The sequence below is a fragment of the Rhinatrema bivittatum genome, chromosome 13 (genome assembly GCF_901001135.1).
Source record: "Rhinatrema bivittatum chromosome 13, aRhiBiv1.1, whole genome shotgun sequence".
Taxonomy (NCBI): domain Eukaryota; kingdom Metazoa; phylum Chordata; class Amphibia; order Gymnophiona; family Rhinatrematidae; genus Rhinatrema; species Rhinatrema bivittatum.
In genome coordinates this window covers 76,352,742-76,366,783 of record NC_042627.1, presented here as the reverse complement: position 1 = coordinate 76,366,783, position 14,042 = coordinate 76,352,742, and the positions used below count along the sequence as shown (strand labels likewise).

The 14,042-nt window shown below is 42.4% G+C and overlaps 1 protein-coding gene across 2 annotated transcripts in view; it reads left to right on the top strand.

Moving 5' to 3' along the window:
- Positions 1-14,042, top strand: part of IGF1R (insulin like growth factor 1 receptor) — a 333,492-nt gene that overhangs the window by 309,938 nt on the left and 9,512 nt on the right. For both annotated transcript variants that reach the window (XM_029574964.1, XM_029574963.1), the window contains exons 18-19: positions 469-628; positions 4,568-4,697. In XM_029574964.1, coding sequence (XP_029430824.1) covers positions 469-628; positions 4,568-4,697 — 290 coding nt within the window. The remainder of the gene's footprint in view (positions 1-468; positions 629-4,567; positions 4,698-14,042) is intronic.

Sequence of the window (14,042 nt, the reverse complement as noted above, 5' to 3'; positions counted from 1 at the left end):
TGAGATCTGTCAGGGAAATATACTTCATATGCATAATAGAAAATTCTTCCCAGTTAAAGTATGCTCTTTAGTGCAAAAAAAATACCATAAAGGAGTATTTCTGAGGAAAAATACAAGTATTGATACCAAAAATGACTTGTTTTGCTTTCAACCTTTTTTTTTTTTTTTTACACTACCCAAAATAGAAAGCGGTAGTATTAAGGAGTACCAGTGGGTGTTTTCTGTTGTAGCCATGCTTGATGTGGCTAAAGAAGAAAGCGCGCGGTTTCCCCACTAAACAGATGCTGTGGTTTGTGTAATGACAAGTTGCTTGTAAAACTGGTCCTTATTTTTCTTAGCAAAGCTGCCTTGTGGTAATCGGAGTAGCACAGAGCCTACTGCATAGTTCGGTTGAATGGATGGAAATATATGTACGTGCCTATATCTGGTCACTCACATGTCGTCTCTTCTGATGTCTTCCCCAATCAGAACAGTTCAGGGCAGTCGCCGCCGACACTGAAGAAGATGATCCAGATGGCGGGAGAGATTGCCGATGGGATGGCCTACCTTAATGCCAACAAGTTCGTTCACAGGGACCTTGCTGCGAGGAACTGCATGGTGGCCGAGGAATTCACTGTCAAAATCGGAGGTCAGTTTTTCATTGCTACTCTTCTGTTTAAGTAGATGTGCGATGCTTGGATATCGGGGCTCTGACTCCCATGGGCTTTGAGAGTGTTTTGCAAGCGGGACTCTCAGGTTCCACCCACCCAGTTTAGGGGTTACTTAGGTACATCCCAGGAGTCTGGATTGATCTGGGAAAGGAAAATTGGTTCTTACCTGCTAATTTTCATTCCTTTAGTACCACAGATCAGTCCAGAGATCCGCCCATTGAGAGTGGGAGAGTCAGCCACTCGTTCTGATGGTTTGTATGCAATGCAGAGTTGTTAGTGGTTCTCCACAATGTTTGTTTACCTTAATTTCTGGGACAGAGTTCCTAGTTGGTTACAGCATCATCACCCTCCTGTTTATTTGGGGGGGGCGGGGACTGTGCTGTTAAAGTTTTGTGGTGTTTATCATCTTGGCTTGGGTAAAGGTCAATACTGAGGGAACTATGAATGGCACACTAGAAAATGTACAGTGTCAATAAAGTTTTCTCTGTCTCCATCTGCTGGCAGGCATGCAAAACGCAGGAGTCTGAACTGATCTGTGGGGGTATAGGAATGAAAATTAGCAGATAAGAACCAATTTTCCTTTTCAGCCAATCGCCTCTCTGAAGTTACTCCCTCCCCTACCCTGGTTTAGCCAGCTCTCCCTCCAGTAGATTCCCCTATCTAAACAAGAGTTAAATTGGAATTGTGTTTCTCAGAAATGGTCTTTACTATGTGTGTGTGTCCTTCAAGGGTCTCCATTGTCACCTATTCTTTTCAGTGTGGGGTTTTTGTTTTGTTTTGTGTTTTTTTTTTGGCAGCTGCAGGTTGCCATTATCAGGAACCTCTGATTCATCAATTAAAGCTAGGCAGATGGCATTCAAATTTTCTTTTCCATGACTAGTTCACTGGAAAGTACATTGAACTTTTTCTGAAGGTTTTTCAGTGGTCAGCAATTGGATGTGCGCCAGTCAGCCAGAACTCAGTCCAGATAGAACGGAGTTGTGTAGGCAAGTCAAGGTTGCCTGCGACTAATTCCTGCTTACTGCAGCGTCATGCTGCTTAGAAATTGCTTATGTTAAGTGGTGTATCAAATCTAGTAATAAAATAAATATCTAGGTAATGCTGAGTCAGAAGATTTGCAGCTTGGGGATCACCCATGATCCACTCGATCAATGGCAGATGAGGTTATTGTAGTAATAAAGAAGGCATTTGTCAATGCGTAGTGGATCAAATGACTGCATCCATTTTTTACATCATTCCAGTCTGAGATGGGGGGATGCAAGCATTTCTTCATTTCCCATTTTGATCATTGCAACATGGAGTGAGTATTCCTGGGAAATCATTGACCTGGTTGTAGGCCCAGAACACTGCTGCTAAGATCAATGCTGGTAAAAAAAAAAGATGGGACAGAGCTAATACCGCTTTTGATTGGTTAGCACTACCTGTTTTGAATTTCTTTTCCTCACGTTCAGCGTGTTGGGAGAATGTGATTCGAGCTATTTAGTAGCCCTGTCGTGCTCTACAGGGACTTTCCACACCAGCCTCTACTCTCAAACCAAGACTGTCCTTTGCTCAAAAACTTGACCAGTTCGTGGGGAAGTTCTTGTACTGTTAAGGCCCCACGTTACCAGTGGATTTAAGATCTGAGGCATGTTATCTTCATTTTTGGAACAAATTAAAAACTTGGGTCATTTAGCAAGTTTCTTCACTTAAAAAAGCCAAGATTTTTTTTTACAGTGTGTTGATTCTCGTTTTTTATTTTTTTTGTGGTCTTCGAATGGTTTAAAAAGCTGTTCACTTTGACTTTTCTGAAGTTATTACGGTGACAGAGAATCTTTTTTACATGATTATACTTCCGCTGATATTTGTCTGATGTGTGTTTGTTTTATTTATGTATTCAGATATAGTTTTCGGCCATGCTTGAGTACTGGTGTATTTTTGCTATGGGCTAGGTTTGAATGCTGACAGTGTGTGGGGGATGTATGTTGTGGTTTTGGGCTGGGTGTGAATGTCGCTGTCTTTATGGGGGGGGGAGAGGGTGATGACTGTAATTGTGATTCGGATTGTGTTTTGTAATATGGACTAATCTGTTTTAATGTTCTATTAATGAAAAGTGTTTCCCTGTAGGATTTATTTATTGTAATCTGCCTTGAACATAGAAGATCTGTAAAAGTGGAATAGAAAAGTCTAATTAAATTAAACAAAGTGCCCCAAGCTGATCACCAACCAGCCAATACCTCCCTAAAACTCCACCCCTCGGCCCGATCTTTCCCTAAAACTCCACCCCTCGGCCCGATCTTTCCCTAAAACTCCACCCCTCGGCCCGATCTTTCCCTAAAACTCCACCCCTCGGCCCGATCTTTCCCTAAAACTCCACCCCTCGGCCCGATCTTTCCCTAAAACTCCACCCCTCGGCCCGATCTTTCCCTAAAACTCCACCCCTCGGCCTCTTCCTCCCCATAAACTCCACCCCTCGGCCGATCTTTCCCTAAAACTCCACCCCTCGGCCTCTTCCTCCCCTAAAACTCCACCCCTTGGCCGATCTTCTCCCCTAAAACTCCACCCCTCGGCCTCTTCCTCCCCATAAACTCCACCCCTCGGCCTCTTCCTCCCCATAAACTCCACCCCTCGGCCTCTTCCTCCCCTAAAACTCCACCCCTCGGCCTCTTCCTCCCCTAAAACTCCACCCCTCGGCCTCTTCCTCCCCTAAAACTCCACCCCTCGGCCTCTTCCTCCCCATAAACTCCACCCCTCGGCCGATCTTTCCCTAAAACTCCACCCCTCGGCCTCTTCCTCCCCTAAAACTCCACCCCTTGGCCTCTTCCTCCCCATAAACTCCACCCCTCGTCCGATCTTTCCCTCCATAAACTCCACCCCTCGGCCTATTCCTCCCTCGAACACCACCCCGCCCCTCAACTGTAAACTAACTCTGCAAGCCAGATTTTGTTTTATACTTTGTTAGAGCTGTAGGAACACCTTCCCTTTAAGAGTAGCACATTAGAGAGGCAGCAGCAGTGCTCTTACTGTGACGTGTCAGCGCTTCTCCTCCTCTCCTCTCCTCTCCTCTCCTCCCAGAATGCTGCCGTGTTGCGAGGTTAACTCATTTGCAGTGACGACAGCTGGGTCTCCTCCTTCCCTTTCCTCCAGCAGGCTGCTGATGCCTTGTTTCTTTGCGGCGCTGCTCCCTCTTCTCTCCTTCAGTGTACACCATGCAAGTGTATGGGAAAGGGGAAGGCTGTGCACAGCAGATCTGTAAGCTGCTCACGGACCCCGTGCATGGCCAAGCGCGCACCGCATACAGGGACCAGTGCTCCCAGGTGCCAGCAATATAAAAAGAGTAACATTTATTTATTTATTTATTTATTTATTTTTATATACCGAAGTTCTTGTAGGGACTACAAATCACTCCGGTTTACATAAAACGAAGAACTGCTCAACAGATAGCGGAGCTTTACATGGAACCGTATAACATATGGAACAGTATAACTGGTTGACAATTTAACATAGTGCTAAATAAAGTGATAATATTTTAACTGGTAATAAATAAAGAAATATAATATTTTATATAAGAAGTATAACTATTTAACGTAGCAATAAATATAAATATAAGCAATGTCCAATTTCTTTCTTTTCTTTCTTGTCCAATTTATTTGGACAAGAAAGGGGACGCGGGGTTAACTCCAAAAGGAGGTGAAATAGAGTCGAGAAAAAAGCCAGGCCTCATTTTTTTGTAAGATCTTGCTAGGGTGGATTCAAACCAGGCAAGTCTCTTCTTTCCCCGAGGGTGGCAACTGTGGGCACAAATGCCCTGTTCGCACATGATCAGACATCTCGCTGCATCTGTGCTCTGCTTTCCACTCAGTCTTATGGGAATAATCTCCAGCTTTGGTTCAAATTGTTGTCTTATGTCGCCATCCTCCACCCCCACCCCCCAACAGATTTCGGCATGACACGAGACATATACGAGACGGATTATTATCGGAAAGGAGGGAAAGGCTTGCTGCCTGTGCGCTGGATGTCTCCCGAATCTCTGAAGGATGGAGTGTTCACAACTCACTCAGATGTTTGGTAAGTGGTGGGTGGTGGGGAGGGGGGTGCACGTTTCCACAAATCTTCCACACAGTGCCTGATGCCCATCCAGTCTGCTCAGTTTGGGATAACAGAGCAGAGAAACTCTCGCTTGCAAACCCAGTGCCCTCCCAGCCCCACCCCGTGCATGCCCAGAATCCACTAAAGCACTGGTCACTGCCACCACCTAGACTTGAAAAACCATTTTAGGCCTTGTCATCTTCCAAAATCCAACACCCAGGTCCCTTTCTGTGTCTTATTACCAAGTTTTCTAATCGCCAGAGCCATTATCCAAAACATCCAAGCTCCCTATGCTCTTTGAATTTGGGGTTTTAACCACTGTCACTTCGTGCAGGTTACCTCATTGCCATCATGAAGCCTGATGCAGCCATATTGCTGACTATTAGGGTTACAACCACCCCTCCCTGCAGGTTATCTCAGTGCTGCTTTTAAAGTCAAGTTTAGCTATCCCCTACTGTAAGGGTTGTAAGTGCCACTTCATGCAGATTATCCCAGTGCCACCTTGGAAGCGTTGGATGTCAGAGTCATAAATGTCATATAATATTAGACTTCAGGACCACCCAATTGCAGTTAGCCACACAACCAAATACCAAGTATTTCCTCTTCCCTTAACTTTGCAGGAGCGTTCTCAGTGGCCCCAGCCTGGCTGTGCCTTTTGTGCTGCAGCTGTTGCCGTGCACTCGGACACTGAAACTGGGCATGAATGGCAGGTTTGGTGTCCCAGGTGGCTGTGAAAGCCAATCTGTGTCTGTCTTTGCAACACGTAGCAGCAGTGGAAGGCTTCTTAGGATGTGAAGTTGTAGCCAAAGAGGTCTTATTAGGTATCTCTCAGCCCAGCAGATCTTTCCCTTTTCTATCTTACATTGGGAGAATTCATGCCAATAATCAGAATAACAAAGAGCAATGTTCAGGTTATTCTTAGTCAAAACATCTACAACAATATCCACAATAACACTGTGGTTAAATTATTCCCAAGAATGAATAACAATGTTTTTTTCATGGAAATGAATCCTCCTGCTCTGGCCATGGTCATTTCATCATGGTCCCCAGTGAGGTTGGGTGGCAGAGTGTTAAACCCCCCCTCCCCCCTCTCCCAAAAATTGGACAAGTTCTCAATCTGAGCCAAAAGGCCAAAAAAGGGAATAGCCTAAACTCATAACTCAGACTCTGCGCTTGGTTCTAAGCCAAATGGATGAGAAGTGATGGAATTGGGAAATACTGCATGAAGGACTGGGAATGGATAGACCACTACGCAGAAGCTCACAGGGTTATCCTGCCAACTGAGCTGCGGAAGCTGCAAGTGTAGCTTAAATGCAGTCTTGGGCTCGATACGGAGAGGTCAATATATTCAGAAAGGTTATCCAGATAAAGTTACCCAAATAACTTCAGCCAAATATTCAGTGACACTTACCTGGGTAGAAGTGCTGCTGAATATACGCTGATATAGTTATTCAGTTAACTTTGCTGCTCACTGAATATACACAGAATAATCCATTAAAGCTAGCAGAGCAGTTTTTCCCCACATCCCAGCCCCCTGATATATGTTACATAACCAAGTGGACCCTGCCACCCAAAACAGTAGTGCGGCCAAGATGAAATTCCCCCTCCCCCCCCCCCCCCCCCCCGATATAAATTAAAAATGTACAATGGCGTAGGTACAGACTTCCTGCCAGTCTGTAACCTTTAAAAAAAAAAAAAGTTGCCCAAAATACACTCCTGCAGTTATGGGGTTTGGAGGTGTGGGAGATGTTGTTATCCTCATCCGCTTTACTGAATGGGAAGTGTTAGCCCTAACAGCTTCCAGCACTCGAGGAATGGCAGCTGTCAGTGAAGGGGACCCATCATTGCCTAAATGCAATGAATACATTAATACTAAGTACTGGGAGTTATCAGAGCTGTCATCACTTCCTTTTCAGCAGAGCAAGTAACAGCCTCTCCTGCTCCCATTCTGCTTTTGGGACAGTTTTGGGGGTACAGGGTGGGAATATTTGGGGAAAATGAATTTAAAGCTATGGGTTGGGGTGCTGACGGACAGTTTGAAACTATATTGGGACGGGAGAAGTGGTGTCTGGTGTTGCCATACTACAAATGTTGTGATGACTATTGTTGAATGTCGGTATACAAAAACAAATAAATAAATAAATATTGGGGGCCAGGGACAATCTGCTTGGCTGGGCTGCATTTTGAATCACATTGGGGTGTGAGAAGCGGTGACTGGCGGCTGCTCAGCTGCTTTTTTTTTTTTTTTTTTAAATATATCTGGCTAACTTTAGAACATGAATTTTTCTGACCAGAGTTAACCGAGTAACTTTAGCTAGCACTGATATTCAGTGTTTGACTTAACCCGGTTAAAATTTAGCTGCTTTGTAGAGTGGGAAATTCAGATATCGTCCTCTAGATATTTACACCGAACAGATTCCGAGAGCCCAAAATGGTGAAAGATGATAGTTGCTCCAAGGAATGTGAAAGAGTCACTGTGGGTTGCAGCATTCTCTACAGTAACTTTCCACTTCACTGGTTATACTTTTCTACTTTTCTTTGGGGAGGTAGAAAATGAGAGGGGGTGGGGGGAAGGATAGGTAGTGAATTCAGACATTTGCAATCCTCTGTCAGATTCCGGAGAGCGTCAAGTGTTTTTGGTGGAGCCCACTGCTTTCAAAGGCTTTCAGTACAGGAGTGGGGTTTTTTATCAGCTGAATTTGTACCTGTTTTTATTGATGCATAAGCTAAAGGACACATGTCTTTTGTGAGATTTGCATTCATTGCTTCCTGAAAGCACTGCAGTGTTGGAGAGAAGAGACAATTGGAAATGAAAACGATCGTCCCAGAATCTAAATAACTCTCGGACTTGTATCTTATGTCAGTTTTACCTGAAATTCAAGAATTCTACTGTTAGCAAACTAATTTCCCAGCTAAAGAATAAGCAGATCCATCATAGCTTCTCTGGTCAAGCGCAATGGCGTATAAAAATCAAGGTGTGGCGGCATTGGGTATAGCGTCCCAGCCTTGTGGAAATACACTACAGTAGTCTGGGTTATGCAGGGAAAGAATGGTGCACACTCTGTAATCTACAGATGCAGCAAGCCCTGCATGAACACTTCCAGCAGGAGAAAGAATAGTCAACTGAACAACTCTGCCAAGGGGATACTACAATGCCAAGAACTTAACTGCCAGCCATTCTCCTGCATTAAAAAAGTAGCTTAATAAATCACATAACGAAAGGTTTCTCTCTGGCAACATTCTTTGAACATGGGTCATGTATTTTATCTGGAGAGAGCTGAAAATTCAGAAGTGTGGGCAAAGATACATAGAGGAATTCTCTTAGTCCTGTTGTCTGGTTTGCTTCTTAAACTGTACGATCCATGTCTCTATATCTTGCAAGATATTTTCTTTATATCTGGCCCACCCCACCACGTCCAGGACACAGTCTAGCAGGAGCAACCAAGCAGAGAGCAGGCTGTGTACTAGGACTGTCGCATCTCCTGGGGTTGGAGAGAACATGGGATTCCAAGATAAGAATCGTACGGGGGATGTAAATTTAATGTAGAAATTTCTGCCTTTCTCTGTGTAGAAGCATAACAAAAACAGCCACACAAGATGGATGAAGTCCTTTGATGGCACAGAGTCTGCCATCGCTCTCTCCTAGTCCAGAAAGTTTTTTTGTGTATTTTCTGGGCATACTTTAGGCCCAATTGCCTCTCCCTCCGTCTTATTTCATCCACTTCATGAATGGTCGATTTTTCTTTCTTCTTATGTCAACAACATTGGGTTTTTTATAAACAGAAAAGGGAAAAAAAAAAACAATAGAAGAGAAGATTGTCAAGATGATTGTAGATCTATTGGCTTCAACAAAATATCTACAAGGTGCTAGTATATTGAGACCTCAAGCTAAAATATGAGCTTAAAAGCTCAGCTGAGCAAGAAAGGTCTAAACATAAAAAATGAAGCCAATCACCATCAACAAACTTCAAAAACATAACAGGGTAGGTCATCAGCATAAAATGATTAAAGTGCAAAATTCTCAGCACCGAGACAGCATCCTAAGTAAGGGTGACAAAGGAGATAATGTCTGCTGACGAGTCACAGTGCAGACATTGGCGCCCTGCAGAAATGGGACGGAGCTATCGGTGCCAAAAAGTTTTGGTGCAGAGATTTCCGGGGCAAACCAAAAACGGCACAGAGTCATCTGTGTGGAGAGAGTACGATATTGGGAAATCTGTGCCAAAAAGATGAATCTGAAGACTTCAGATTCATCTGCTCCTAGAAAGTGGTATGTCATCCATACCCATATTGCAGCCAGAAGAGCTACCTTTGTCCAGCAAAAAGGAAGCAAAACATTTTTACAGCATTACCAGATTGTCATGCATTTGGCCAGAAACTCTTTAGATTTTCTAAAAACCTATATAAAAGAACTGCCGAATGAGGAACCAACATTCCATAAGCCTATTTTGGAACTCTTGAAAACTTCCTGCATCCTATTTTGTGGAAAAGAGAGAAGCTGATAGAAAAAAGCAAAGAGTTTTCAGCAGAGAATGAAAAATTGCAATCATCATCATATAGTCCTTTGAATTTAAGTTCCTCTGACTCTTTAGATCAGATGTCAGGAAGCTATTTGCTTGATCTTATGTTGAACCTGTCTCCAGATCCAAAGAGAGCATCAACACCACCAGAGGATGCTGCCTATACTTTATTCAAAAAAGGTGGAAAGTTTACCTTTCACCCAGAAGAGGATGAAGAAAGCAAGTGTACAATCGCCAAAGCAGTTTGACTGTTCCTGTGCATCAGGCACTTTTAGATGTGCAGAAAAAATTATGGAAATACCCTATTCCATAACACATGTAGCAAAAATTGCAGATATTAAATATAGAATACCAAAATGTCCAGGCCATAATAAAGTCCAACTGCCACATATTTGTTAATCATTGAATCAGTGATGAAGAAGGCCAAAAGATCAGATCATGTTCAAATATTCTGGGGAAAAACACAAGAATTCTTGATACAATCAGCAAGAGAGGATTCTAAGGCATAACGCTGCAGTCAAGAATTGAAGTGTGTTAGTTACAAATGATACAAACCTCTTCAATAATCTGCAAAAACCTGAAAAATTTTCAAATAAAATACCAGAATAAGAATTCAGGCAATTCACTGAAGTCAGGACAGACACAGAAGACTGTGCAAAGCATATCACATGTTCAGTCTGACTCATTTGATACCTGTTCTCAAGTTTCAGCATCAGCTATAGTAACAAGAAGATTAGCATGGCTCCATGCATCTGGATTCAGAAGAGTTCCATGAGAAATCAGGCCCTCTTGTGTGCAGGCAACAATTTATTAGGAGACAAAATCAACAAAAAAAGAATCTGTTAAGAATTGAAGCACTGCTCTCCAGTTGTGTGCACAGATGGATACTTCCTCTCAGGTAAGATATTGACAAGACACATATGACATTCTCAAAAAAAGGAGATACACTCCTTATCCATATTACAAGCAATATCAGTTTTGCAGCAGCTTCAACAACCACAGCAGTAGGTGCAGCAGCTGCAAACAAGATAGAGAGGTTATGCCCACCTACATCAATGAGACACAGCAGCTTCAGCAGAGGCAGTCTGGAATTTAATCAACAAAACAGATTTCCAAACATACAGAAAGGGAAAAGTCTAAAATTCTCCAAGAAAAAATGGAATTGCATCACTATCGGAAAAATGGGCTTTGAAAATCATTCTCCAAGGATATTACCTAAACTTCAAATACTTACCACCTCGAATCTATAGCGAACAGTACTAACCCAAGAACTACATTCCCTCCTTGAAATCCAAAGCAGTACATCCAGTCCCACAAAGTCAACAAGGGAAGAGATTTTATTCTGATCCCAAAGAAAATGATCTATGACCAATCTTAGATCTCATAGATATGAATATTTTTCTAAAGAAAGAGAAATTCTGGATGAACTCTAGGTACAATCCTCTCTCTCCTTCAGCAACAAGACTGGTTGACCTCGATAGACCTCAAGGATGCTTAAGAATATGTCTGAATCAACATCGCACAGTAAATACTTAAGGTTCACCCTACAAGACCAACATTATCAATACAGATTGTTGCCCTTTAGTGGCAGAACCAAATATCTAGCAGTAAGAGCTGCTCCCCTGACAAAACAAAATTTACTAGTTTCTCCATAATTAGACTAATATTGAGTATATTTTACACAATTCTATACAAGATGTAAATCAAGTTGTGAGCATGATACAGAATCTCACAATTATAATACATTTCAAAAAATTCCAGCTTAGTTCTAAGTCAGCAGCTAGACATGGTCAAAGGAAAGACCTACCATTCCTTACAAAGAGCAAACAAGATAAAGATATTAACACAATCTTTATTCAAAAACAGAAGCATTACAGCATGAAAGTATATGAGAATATTGGAACAGATGGCTTCATCCCTAACAAGGCTGAAAATTTGACAGGCACAGTGGCAGTTAAGAAAACAGGGATCAACACATGCAACTGCTCAATCACAAAATACTGATAACCGAGAAACTGTTATACTCACTAAATTGGTAGACAAAAAAAGAATCTTCTTCTGAGACAAAGTATGTATCCCTTACAAATAAAAAGTATTGACAACAGATGCGTCAAACCAGGGGTAGGGAGTGCACACACAGAATATGGATAAAGCAAGAATCGGCTCCTCGCATAAATTCTAGAAATGAGTTATGCACCATGGCCTTTGAGTGTTTGAATCTTGGAGTAAACTGTATAGATTCAGACAATCAGGTGACAATGTTTTATGTCAACAAACAAGGAGGTAAGGTTCTTATCAACTTTGCAAAGAAGCACTGAGCATTTGGAATTTAGCAATGGAAAAGAAAATACAGATCTCAGCGATTTTTCAGCCAGGGAAAGACAATATTGTGGCAGACAGAATGAGCTGTCAACTTCAACTATACGAGTGGTCACTCAACACACTGCAATATCTTAACGTTTTTGGGAACACCAACCATAGTCCTCAGCATTTAATCACAGTCTACAACAGTATTGTTCTAAGAGACCAACCAACTAAGCACTGGCAATGGATGCATTTATCTCATGAAGTAAAGGCCTGTTATATTGTGTTCCCACCAATTCCTTTAATAGCAAAGACAATTCTCCAATTGAGGAAAGATGGAATAATGATTTTAACAGTCCCTTTTTTGCCATATCAAAATGGGTTCCCTTGGCTACACAGACTTTCAGTAGCTCTACCTATGAAATTGCTGTTAATAAGAAACCACCTGACTCAGTATGGAGGAACAGTTCTCCATGCCAACCTCTATAGTCTCTGGCACTAACAGCCTGGATGTTGAAAGTGAACTAATTTAAAGACTTCAACTGCCCCAAGAGATAAATGAAATACTATTAGTGGCAAAAAAAACATTTAGCCACTGATGTCAACTGCGGAACATAAACCTCTTCCCAGTGTTGCTCACTTATCTAATACATCATATAAAATCAGGCTTAAAATCTAACTCCATAAAAGTACATTAAGCTCTATTGCAGCTTGTCAACATGAAGGCCGCCAACCAATCTTGCATCATCCAATAATTTCTAAGTTTCTTGTGGGACTTTATAAATTAAAGCCTCCAGTAAAACTACCACCACCTTAATGAGATGTATACAATGCTCCAGCAGTTAATAAAGCTTATTGCAAAAGTAGAATGGAAATGTTTGACATGGAAAACACACTTCCTGATAGCCGTAACTTCTGCCCAGAGAAGTAAGTAAGCTGCAAGCTCTAGTAACCTTCACTTCATACACCCAAATATTTGAACAGTGTGCGCTCAGTAACATTTTAAAATGAATAAATAGCTTCCCCCACAATAGTCACAGGTTGCAAAACAAACATAAAAAATCATATAAGCAACCCTTAGCTGGGGAGTCCCATCTAGTGTGACTAGTTTTGTTAATGCTTGCCCATGGAGAAAGCGAAGTTTCTTACCTGTATCGGGTGTTCCCCATGGACAGCAGGACAAACAGCCACACAGTTTCTCCCTCCTCCCCAGGAAGTTGAAGAGAGCTAGCAACTATGCTAAAGGAGAGGTGCGTGGCAACATTAGTGTGGGAACTTCTGCACATTCCCAGAGGATTCACAAAATCCTTTCTGGGCTAGGATAGAGCGATGGTCAACTTGGCGCTGTCAGATGACGTCACCCATCTTGTGTGACTGTTTATTCTGCTGTCCATGGAGAACACATGTTACAGCCAAGCAACTTTGCTTTCCATGCCCAATGAGCCATTCAAGTTGGATTGCAAAGCAAAAACAAAACACAATATTACAATATACAAAATAATACATCAGTTAAAAACGGGCAATGATAAATATGAAAAAAAGAGAGAGAGTGGGATTTATCCTTGCATGGATCAGTGGTCCGAGTCTGCGGGACCATAGAGATGGGCAATGGGATATCTGTGGCACGTGTTGACAGGGCCTGATGCAGAGTACTATTCCAAACTTTTGCTTGAAAGCGAAAAATAAGTAGTAGAAATCAATTGAGAAAAGACCTAAACTGTGTGGCCGTCTTCAGAATAAGTGGGAGATCTGAAATCTGTTGCACTGTTTATCCTTGCCCCTCATATGAAGGCATGGGCTTCAGCTCTTACTAGTGAGCTATTAGGGAGATGCAAGCAGCGTTTGCCCTTCATCCTATTAGCCTATTAAAGAGATCTGCCTCTGCTCAGCTTTTTGGTGGGTTTGCTTTGATCAAATTTAGAGTTGGACCTAAAAGGATCGATTCCCCATTCTGTACCTTTTGTTCTCCCCCCCCCCCCCCCCTTCCTGTGATTACCTTCAAAACCTACCTAAAATTTAGCCCTCCACTCTGGTCTAGCTAAACCTATATGTTGGTTTCCTCAGCACGTATGCTTTTTGGCCGGGTTTAAAAGGGGGTAGGAAGGCTGCACCTGTACTTTCATGCACTGTTTGTGGGGTTTTTTTTGTTTTGCCTCTGCTTGGCTGCCGGCACAAATAAGTGCAGAATACAGGGGGGACTTTTTTTAGTGCCTGTCCTCTTCTGATTTTCAAAGTGTAGCCGTGAGAGCAGCTTCCCTGCTGTACCATGGAGCTGGCAGTGCCTACTCCTGTCTCCAAACATCTTGGATTATTTACATTTGCCCCTTTAATTTATGGCCCAGAATGTAGTAAGGCTTTAGAAATTTGCCCTTTTTGTAATTCCCCACCATCATACCTGAAGGAGAGGGTATCCTAAGGCTCCAATGCTCTTTTTTTTATGCCTAGCAGAGCCAAATTAGTGCTTTCCGCTATGTTAGTGCTGGTGAGAGTCTTACCCTTC